Consider the following 10795-nt stretch of genomic DNA (forward strand, 5'->3'; position numbering starts at 1 on the left):
AACCCCCACAGTCAACCACTCAAAAGCCACAAACTGTCAGAGGAGAACAGGATCTTGGATCTGCAGTAACTGACAATTTAAAAAGAAATGCAAACACTGATTACAGCCCATGTCTTGCTAGAGAGAAAGGGAATCCTCCCCAACCAAATCATTCCTTCTGGTTGGATGAGGAAGAGGAGGAGGGCCAGATTCCTTCCCAGTGCCAAAGCTGGCAACCAACCTAATCACCAAACAAGCACTGTACTCTGTACTCCAGCATTCTCCATTCATTATCCCATTTTCTTGCTGCAGTCAGTCTCCTATGCCTCATGAGATTAATAAACAAACAACTAAATCAATAGTCACCTCAATCACTGCAGGCCACAGGCTGTGAACAACATAACTTCTGCCTGAAAGAAGTATCAGCACATGAGTCTCCCAAGAGAGAAGTCCAGCACCCTAAAAATCAGCTGTCCAAAAATTAACACACACAGGGGAACAGTTCAGCAGTACCCTGGGAAACAGAGATACTGAGCAGGTCCTCCCCTCCTACACCTTCCTGGTTTTCTCCTTGAGCATCATCAGATCCAGCCCTGACCCTCCCTGAAATCCAGCCATTGAAGGAATATTTTCACATTCCTCATGGCAGGCTGGGAAATAATCTTAGCTTATTGACTCAACAAGAGGGCTGCTCTGCAAACATCAGTCCTCTTCAAAGATGGCCTCGGGCTCTTCAGTTCCTGTCAGTAGGGAACCTCACCAGAATCTCTCTGAAGCAGAGAAAAGCGTGTGTATGAGAATGAAAGTAAATTAGGTCTGAACAAGATTAACAGGGATTTAATTGAACTATGTGAACTGGAACTCCAGTCACGAGCTACTTATTAGTCCATCTCAAGGGATTGTGCTGCTCGTGCTGGAGGAGCACAAGGATGCTTTGTGAGTGTGGGACAGCTCCAGGGGATGGTGATGGCCACAGCTGGCAAGGTGAGCGTGGCCAGAGAGGCAGAGCTGCTTGAGCACGATCAAAACCAAGCAAGGAATTCAACTCCCAGCCATGTGTCTTCAGAGCTGAGGCTCAGCCTGTTGACAGGAACTCTGTAATATCCATCAGCAGAGGAAACCCAGCTCTCAGGCCAGCTCCTAGGCTTTGGGTGGCAGAGCAAGGTGCTGTTCACTGAGGTGCTGCCTGCTGGCTGGGACATGGAGACAGACCTTTGAAAACCTCCTCTTCAACAGAAGTGACTTAATGAGGTCTTCAGCTCTCTTTGGGATGTTAATTACAAAACAGTCTGGAGAAAAGTGCTTGGGAATTAAAGGAGTCACCACACTAGTCCTTCTCTGTGAGGGAACCAGGAGATGCTTGCCAAAGCTTGGCTACCAGGCCAGTCTCACTGTAGCCAAGAAGAGCCACCAGACAGCTCTGCGCTCCAGTCACACACCAGCTACAATCACAAACCAAAGGGCTACTGAAAATCCCCATTACCAGTTCACCAAATGCCCATTTAATCCCCTGCTTGTATTATTAAGAAATTATGCCTTTATTGTTGTTACCTTCATGGGGGTTCTTGGAGCCAAAATCTCTCATGAGAGGCAAATTAATTTAGTCATCACATCACTTCCTCCTTCCTTCCAGGAAGATAAAGCTGTACTGGGAAATAGTTTGCTACTTCCAAGCCAAACACAGGTACAGATGCACACATGCCCAACGGTATTAACTAACCGATTTCTCACAGATTAAAGGATCTGAAAGGCTTTCCCTTAATGGATCATTTTTTATGAATAGGTTATTTATGTCCCTGTGTTCCCAAAGTCAGAGAGTTCCAGCAGCTTTCACACTGAATGCATGGAAAGAGGCAGCACAACTTTAAAAACAGATTTCTTTTTAAATAAAGAGATTTTGGTTGTATTTATTACACATTTCAAGAGAAACTAAAATACATGGGATACAGATAATCTCTAAAAACATACTATAAGTTCAGATAACCAGACCATTGAAATAGGTAACAAGCTGTTAGGAACAGACTGGGAAATTTATCTTAATCCCTCTTCCCCCCAGCAAAACCAAACCCCAATATCCATGATTTCTACTTAGCAATGAGTAAGCCAGCCTGCAAAGAGCTAGACACAGATGTTGATGTGTTGATGCAGTAGCCTGCTATTTCAGCTAAAAGCCACAATGCTCATCTATAACTGGTTCTTAGCTGTTGAAGAGCTTCTATGTTTCAGGTAGTGTGTGCTACTCTTTCAATAGCTGCAATTCCGTTAAAGCATACCCCCCCTCACTTTAGGTAACCTGCAGAAAGCCAGAGTTGTTAGATAAAACAACCACTATCCTCATTTACTAAAATGGAAGAAGTGATCTGCAGTGCCCATCTAGGGCAGTGGCAATGCTTTTCTTTCCCTTGCAGATCACAGGCAGGAATATGGGTCCATAATGGAAACTTGTAGCACAATATTGTTACTTGTGTGGGAATTTTTTTAAATGTTTCTTTGTACTGAGAACTCAAAGCAACTTCAGAATGCTTGTCTCTCCTATGCTTTGTTCCGTCCTCCTAGTATCGCCTTTCTGTAGACTCAAAAAAAAAAAAAAAAAAAGTTGAATTTAAAGCTTAACTCCAATCTGGATTTTAAGCAGTGCAATTTGTGTCAGCATTCTGGTTAAGAGAAGCAGAGAGCCTGGAGCTGGGAAGCAGTGAGAGGTTACAATCACACTGGTACTGGGATCCATCTGTCCCACCCACTGAAAGCAAAAGCAAGCAGAGAACATGGCTGTTCTTAACCCTGGTGGTTCCTGCAAACGTGCTGTTCAACTCCTGTTAGAGAACACGCGGTGCAGCACTGCTACCCTACCTGGGCTCCCAAGGCATTCGTGAATTGAGGATGGGAGTCTATGTATGCAAAAGGGATGGCAGACTTGCAGGCCTGCCAAAGAACCTTTTCCTTCAAAGCTGCTCTGAACCCTGGGTGCGCCTAAAAGAGCAGGTTCTCCTCCCATTGACTCATTCGTGATCAAACAAACCAAGATGTGAGCTGGCATCAGGAAGCTTGAGCTGCCCTACAGAGACTCTGTGGCTACGTCACCACCTATCTCTTTCCAGGCCTGTCTAGCCATATTTAAATCTAATACTAGATTGTCCCTGGGCCTGGAGAGCCAGAGCCTGAAGGAACACTGTGTATGTTCCTTGCCATGTAGTCATGCTACACAGCCAGCTTGCCGCCCCTTGGATCTTAAAATACCCCATCTCCTCAGGCTGAGCTCCTATTTCACTTCAGGAAGAATGCAGCAAGAGGAGATGCAGCAGACTGTAGCAGGTAAGGCTGGGAGGGAATTTGCAAATGCACCAAACCCCAGCTGTGTTGAAACGGAGCACACAGTTAGGGCTCAGCCAGCTGACAGGAGGGTTTATCAACAGCACAGGGAGGCAGCACTGTTTGATCCATGCTCAGTGCAGCACTTCAACGCTCCCGCCTCAGAGAAGCTTCTCTCCAACATGTAGTACCTGGTTCTCCCAAGTTTCCAAGAACACCCCATTAGCACAGGCATTAAATTCTGCACCTTTCAGAATCCAACTGTTCCCTGATTCTTGTAGTCACTGCAGTCCCCACCACAGTCTCAACTCCCTGAAATGTACCTGCTTTCAAGGGTGGGAATAGAAAGGAAAAGTGCATGGGTGGAGAGTAAGAAAGAGGTAGTGATGCTGGGGAAATGAAAGCTTTCATCTACAGCAGTCTGGAATCTGATGCATTATTACCTAAAGAATTAATGAATATGACAAAGACGTTATTATTAAGCCATAAAACGCAGCTATGTATTTCAGACTAGACGACAACAGAGATGAATACAAAGCTGTGTAGTGCGGTACCCTTGATCCATTTGATCCCTCTGCCTTCAAAAAATACAACACAAACCGGTATCCAAAGTAGCAAACCCATGCTCCACCTTCCACAGGGACTTTACTGCAAATCCAAGCCAGCATGGGGGAGCTAGGACAACAGGCCTCTACCCATCAGAAATGACAGAAGTTACTTTAACTGTGACTGACACATTAAATATGCCAAATGAAGTCCTGGACATGTGAAGTCCTCTTTGCTTGTAAGAAATCTATGGAAGAACCCCACCCCTTCCACTCTTTTAAGTTTCTTCTCCCTTGTCCCCAAAAGGTAAAGCATGGCAATGCCAGAAAACCATTTAATATAGTTAATTGCCTTTGATGTCATCTCCGAGGAAGCATGATTATAGGTGATTATTTTGTATTTTGAGGCTCATCGGTCATGCCTTTATCGTTTCTTTTTGGTTTCCTTCTTGGGTTTCTTGCTTATTTGTGGAGCAGTTGCCTTTGGCTTCTTCACTGTCTCCAGATTCTTAGGCTCAAAACTGTCCGAGTCCTACAAGAATCAATTAAGAAACAGTCAGTAACTTTTTCTCTACAATTTGCTTCCCACTTGCTCACTTTGGGAATCTGAGTATAAGCCAAAGGAAGCAAGTTCTGGGTATCTCTGTGGGAACACATCTATATCAAACTGAGTCCACATTTAATGAGACTCAAGCAGCACCATCTCTGCTTTTTCCGCATGTGCTTTTTGATGAGTGTGAGTTTATGCATGGAAACAGCTTGTTACCAGAGAAGCCGTTAAAAGCTTAAGTGTCTAAAACTGGCTTTGGAGAAGAAAAAGAAAACCAAGTTTAAAGGCAAGAAGAAAATCAACATTAAAGAAAACCTGTTTAAATTAGGAAAAGGAGAAAATAGCATATCATCACCAGTGTGCATGGAAATATTCAGCAGGTATTTCCGCCAAATGTTAATCATTATCATGTGCAAGACAAAAAAATATTCCCCAAAACAGTAGTAAGAATGTAAAGTTCAGAGCCTCTAAACCAAGCCCAAAATCCATGGATGGAATTGCACGCAAAGCTTTCTTCACCTGGACTAACCAGGAATGCTTAGATATGCTGCTAGTTTCCTTCAGGCGAGATGACAGATAATATTTCAGCCATGAGAAATAAAGTCTAGTTATCTTGTAAAAACACAAGGGAACAGCGCCAGTCTCATCTGAGAAAGCACACACATGCAGATTGCCTCCTTTCATTAAATGCATTTGAGTATAAATATTGCTTTAGCATCTTGGTTTCTATCAGTCAGAGCGTGCCAACTGGAAAAGGACACACAAAAAATGGCTGAGCAAGACGTGCTAGTTTCAAGCTTCCAAGAGAGAGCTCCAGATAATGGAGGGGGAGGCGAGCATCTGACAGTATCCTTTTAATCAAGGAGCTTGGTTCAAACGTCTCTCAAGTTACTGGGCTATTACAGTTCACATCTGTGTGGCTTTCCAAGGAAGGAGACTTGGCTGGCTTTCCAAAGGCTGTAATCGGCACATGGGGAGCTGGCAGGCTCTGGAGAAATGGAGCAACATATTACTCAGGGATGCAGTGTGCTGCTGCTGTAAAGTGAGCACTGCTGCCTTCTAATGTTCAAACCAAGGTAGACTTCAAAGCCTGAAGCCTCCAAGACAGAGAAGCTCCTCAATAGCCTACCCAGACTCAAGCATTATTCCCGAGATCTGGGGGGGTAGCCTCCGGTGTTTACGGTCTTGTAAATTAGTTGTGTGGACAGTAAATCAAGAGGACAGTATACATATGGAGAAAATAAAAGTAGAGCATGCAAGCATCAAAGCATGCTTGCAACTTAAAACAGTAACAGGTCCCTGAGCTTTATCATTTTAACTGGGGGCCTGGTCTTCAGTTTCCCACTTCGAACTAAAACTCTCACTCTTTTCAGCTTTCAAGAATCAGGCTAGTCAGTATTTATCAGGAGAAACCATGAACTCTGACAGACAGGCGCTGGTGGCTGCAGAGCAATGGTGGTGCAAGACCTACAATGCCACCGCATCGTGACCAGCAGCCACATGGTTCATCTCCCTGCTGCAGCTCCTGTAGCAGGACTAGCAGGAGGAAGCACGCACCCATGTCAGGCAGCGTCACCGATCCAGGACATCAACGTCACTTCACATCACACCCGCAGTTAAACGTGAAAGAGTTGGGTCATGAACTGCATCCTTCACACTGTACCTCACTCTCAGGCATTCCCTTCCCCAGATACACTGAAAATTTCCATGCTTCTTCTGCACAAGAGGGAGCAAACATGGCAATAAAGATAGCCTGAACACAAAACTTCCCATGCTGAGTTGTTACTGAAAATATACCATATGCATTTAGACAAAATCTGTATCAAAACACCAAACTTACAGCCCTACATCTGTCCCCAGCACCACAGGCACTACCAAGCACACAGAACCCTTTTATCAGAAAAGCCTGGCAGATGCAGGTCATCCCACTGTGGCCCAGTCTAGAGGAATCGGAGTCCTGTAGCTCACCTCAACCTTCCACTTTAACCTTTTCCTCTACTAACTGCATCAAAGGACCTTCCACTTGCTGGCACAGAATTGGGTGTCTGTATTGAAAACTTCCTCATGTTAAAATATATTACAAATTTCACCTGCATCTTGTTTCCAGAAATCGCACACAAATTTGAGCCCGAAGTCATTTCCTGAAAGGCAGGTCCTGCAAAGGGGACGCCCTGCCTGGCTATTAATAAAGCAAATCAGCAGCAGGATGACAGTATGGTGTTGGGACTAAAGCTTCCTCGTGGGCAGTCAGGAACAGCATGTACATTCAGCACACCTTGCCAGTGCTCCAGGTCACTTTTTTCACTGATATGCAGAGAGACCCTGACTCAGGTATTTGTTCCTGATTTTCTGATCTGGGGGTAAATCACTAGACAAAAGCTGGAGGTGGGAAAGCTAGAGGGAAGGAAAGAGGACAAACAATGAAACTGTCATCAATCCCAGGGCCAGACCACTGTGTCTCCATTAGCTACTCAAGGTTCTCTCCCATCCTGTTTTCTCTGACTCTGCCCACCTATATCAATATTAAAGAGTACTGCTTACTGTCTTATGGGACTTTGAAACTGGCAGGATTATGGCTAGCACACAGATAAGCTGGAAAATGGCTCCAAAGAAGAGTCCGTAGCGTAGCACATTCTCCATGAATGTGGGCTCAGGGATTTCAGGTGGGGAGAAATCCAACTCAGCAGCCATTGTGAGTGCACCCTTCTCCTCTAATGCTCTCAAGAAGACTGGTTACTACAAAAGGGGAAAAAAAAAGCAATTATTTGCATCATGCTTTCCAAATTCACTTTCCATTATCAAAAACTGAAAGACTACCTCATGCAGGTTTTTTTAAGACACCCTTGATCTACAGATCCAATAACAAAGAGGGAAAAGAAAGTGCATTTTATTTGAATGCTTGTCTTTTACCATCTGCCTAAGAAAATAGTCCTCAAATGCTAGTATTAGTGCATTTGCAGGTGAGGGCAAGACAAACTAAATGTGAACAATATTCATTAAACAATAAGGGAAAAGCTTAATAAGCCAGGTATATTTTTCCCCCCAAGTTGATCATGCATGCAAGGTGACTGTTACTCAATTTTACCTACATTGTATATGTGGTCACAGCTTTGTTGTTTTAGATGGTGTACAAAACCAGCTATTACTTAAATAAACCACAGAGAAGGTAGATCTGTTGAAGGCAGAGGAAAGAGAGTTATGTGTTTCAAGTTAAGCATGGCTTTAGTGACTGGTTACACCATGCGACGGTCACAGAGGTATTCTATGGCAGAGTTAAACATTGATCTCCTGGGTCCCAAGCTAGGTTCTCAGCCACAAGACCATCCTTTCTTCCCTCCTTTGTCTTTTGCTAATGGAGTTGTCAATTCATTCTATGAATGACTAATGGCTTTCTACAATAACAGAACTCTCCTGCCACAATTGCTGGAGTATGCCACAAAGTCCCAAAAGGGAAATTCAATTAGTCTGAGATGCCATCAGAACTCAGTTGTGATTACCGCCTTACTCAGCTTTCATCATCAGTATAATCTTAGTGTGTACTTACTGAATCAGCACTACTGACTGATATTTACAACTCTCTATATTACTGAAGCCTGGGTGTGAGATTGTGCTGCATGCATGTTTCAGTTGAATGGTAGTAATCTGCCTCCTAGAAATTATCTCCAAAGCAGACTCTGTATTTCTCAGACTAGGAGGAGATTTCTACAATCTGCAGATGTGACCTAGTTCAGAAAGATGGTAAATTTAAAGAGTATAATTTGAGTAAATTTAGTTGATAAATTTGAGAAACAGTCAACATTGCATAAGAGGCAAATGTCATTTGGGGACATACTAAAAGGAGTAGTATATAAATTACAAGAAAAAAATTATTTTAATTCAGTTGAAGTATGGGATATTATTTTGAATTTTAAAAGACAAGAAAAATTCCTGACTGCACAGCCTGCCAGCCACTGGAATACAGAGACTGTGGAATCCCTGTTACTGGTGATTCAAAAGAGCAGATCAGATAAGCATTCCCCTGGGATGGGGCGTGAGTACATATAATCCTGCCTTTGAATCAGAAGATAAGAATAGGTGACCTCTTGCAGTCCCTTCCAGGTTTGTATTTCAGTGAATGAAAATTTTTCAAATTTTGATTAAAATTCAGTAAGCAATGGCTGCATGGGGCCTGTTCATGAAGCCAGAACACACGCTGGGCCACCCATGCTCAGCAAGTCACAACGCAGACCCAAAGGCTACACTGGTGTCAACAAAGCATGCATGAAAGTGGCTCATCCCTAATGGATTTTAACTTTTAAAATGCCCTCTCCTCCAGCCCACTGAGGCAGCAAGTCCTAAGCAAGCAACACAATCATAGGAAATTTCACCCCTGGGTTGCATTTTATTTCAACTTCATTTATTGGGATATCTTTTTCTTGCCCACCCCTTTCCTCAAACAGAGCAGGAAGGGATATTGCTTCATTCCTCACCTGGAGTTTTCTCAGGACAAACTCCTGCTGATAATCCTGATTCATATACCTGAAACACAACACACAAAAATAAACCAGAAAAGGAAACTGATACAATGAAAACAAAAAATCTCCATCCTCACTTTCCTCCTTTCCCCTTTTCTGTTTCACCTCCTTTGATGGTATTAGTAATTTTCTAACAAACCCAGGTGACATGACCAGCATCAAGAGCTCTCATGCAAGCTGGTAGCAGCTGCCACTACCATTTTAAGCACTACCCCATGAAATATGCTCAAGAAGACCTGACATCATGCTCCAACTAGTCACAGTAAAGCATCCTCGCTTGCACAGTAGCCACCGCAGGCAACCCACATTTGGACCATTAGTTTTCCTGTCAGTGGAGCTGAACTAATATCAGCAAAATTCTTCCCTGTTTTAAAAAACTCCAGTGGTTAACACAATGCCCAAACCCGCACACACAAGGAGGCTAAACCTTAGCCAAATGAGCAGGCCAAAGCCAAGTATTGGGGAACCAGGGCTCAGTGTCAGGCAGGCCACCTTCCGCACCACACAAAACTCGCAGTTTTCTCACAGAAGCACTACCTCCTGACACTTTGCCTTGCAGCTAGTCCAACAGGTCCCGGGATAATGGAGTCTTCCTCCTTGTTCCCAAGAAGCTAACAGTTTCACCACCGCTTCCTTGGCTAACATCTCTTCTTCACCATGGATTATCAACCACCTTTTTCCTCGGATCACCTCAACTATGAACATCGCTACACTGAAAGTGTTCTTAAATTGCATTTAAAGATTGGTACTCCTACTTCAGACCCTGAGAGGTAGCTCCTGCCCCCCACCCCACAAGCTTACTCATCTGGTTTAACAACAGCTACTACCTCTCTCCACAAGCCTGGCCATCTCATTGGAACATAACTGCAGAAACAGGTCACAAACAGTTGCTCTGGAATAAAGTAACTAATTTTGACTATCTGTTCAAAAATATTCAGTCGTCTCTATTAGCATTTTACAGCAAGCTAATGACCCCTGCACAAAAGGACTTGGCCCAGTAGCAAAGCCAGAGCTGTACCACAGAACCAGGGAAGGGCTACTCAGGGATGCAGGGTCATGCTTTTGGTCAGTGACACCACTGAAAGATGATGTGGCTGCTCCCCTGGGCACAGCATCAGGCCCTACAATAAATAACCATGTGTTTTCAGGACCAGGGCCATAAACTAGCCATCTCAATAGAGCTAGGACAGACTCAAACCTTTCTTTCTGCTGTCTTGTATTTCCCAACCAGCATCTTCAAGGCCTAGCACTATATAATTAGCATAGGACAAAGCCACAGGAGCACTTCAAATAATATATATTAGCTTCCTCCTAGGGTGGAAATAAAGAGCAACAGTATCAGTGGAGCACATGAAAGCTTCCATCAAAGGATGAGGCAAAAAAACCTCATGCTGGATTTCTGAAATGACTTAGTAGGTGTTGGGATGGAGATTGGCCAACTCATATTGGCTCCAGGGGGATTTGGGCACGCTTAGCACCGCTGGAAACATGACCGCTAGCGGGGCCGAGCAGCCTGCAGGCTTACGGGCCCTGTGCCAGGCTACCGGCTTTGCCAGCCGTGCCCGGGGCTGTAAGGACAAGCAGCCGTGCAGGCCCAGGGCAGGGGACACCCAGCGTCCCTCCTCCCCTCTCGAGAGCACAGCTCCCCGCAGGGAGCGGTGGCCAGCCCTGGCCGCAGCAGGGGGCGCGGGCCGCGGCGAGGCTCCCCTGCACCCCAAGCTCTGCCGCTCGCTTCCCGGGGGGGACGGAGCGGTGCTGAAGCCACCACTCCATCCCTCCCAACATCCACCCAACAGACCCCCACACCACTCCAGCACACCCCCCCCGCCGACCCATCCCGCTCACCGCCCCTCACCGCCAGGCCTGGCCGCCCCGGAAGTGCTTCCTGCGCGGCAGGA

General features: G+C 45.0%; 1 protein-coding gene across 2 annotated transcripts; it reads right to left on the reverse strand.

The window, feature by feature from the left end:
* Positions 1 to 2464: 2464 nt before the first annotated feature.
* Positions 2465 to 10795, reverse strand: MANBAL (mannosidase beta like). Of its 2 annotated transcripts, XM_026862190.1 has the most exons (5): positions 10743 to 10782; positions 8853 to 8901; positions 7473 to 7555; positions 6925 to 7119; positions 2465 to 4365 (listed from the first exon to the last, which is right to left on the reverse strand). In XM_026862190.1, exons 4-5 carry the CDS (start codon positions 7072 to 7074, stop codon positions 4258 to 4260), a joined length of 258 nt encoding a protein of 85 aa, XP_026717991.1. In that variant the 5' UTR covers positions 7075 to 7119; positions 7473 to 7555; positions 8853 to 8901; positions 10743 to 10782; the 3' UTR covers positions 2465 to 4257. The 2 variants fall into 2 exon arrangements, with proteins under 2 accessions (XP_026717991.1, XP_026717990.1); XM_026862189.1 differs by lacking the exon at positions 7473 to 7555 and having other exon boundaries at positions 10743 to 10795.

This window comes from Athene cunicularia, assembly GCF_003259725.1.
Source record: "Athene cunicularia isolate RWA chromosome 20 unlocalized genomic scaffold, athCun1 chr20_part1, whole genome shotgun sequence".
NCBI lineage: Eukaryota > Metazoa > Chordata > Aves > Strigiformes > Strigidae > Athene > Athene cunicularia.

What these genes read in the sequence shown, in the direction of transcription:
- MANBAL (XM_026862189.1), bottom strand. Translation starts at nt 7,074, where the DNA reads ATGGCTGCTGAGTTGGATTTCTCCCCACCTGAAATCCCTGAGCCCACA. An exon ending in TTTCAAAGTCCCATAAGACA is followed by an intron (nt 4,366 to 6,924) that starts GTAAGCAGTACT and finishes TGATTCTTGTAG; the next exon opens with GACTCGGACAGTTTTGAGCC.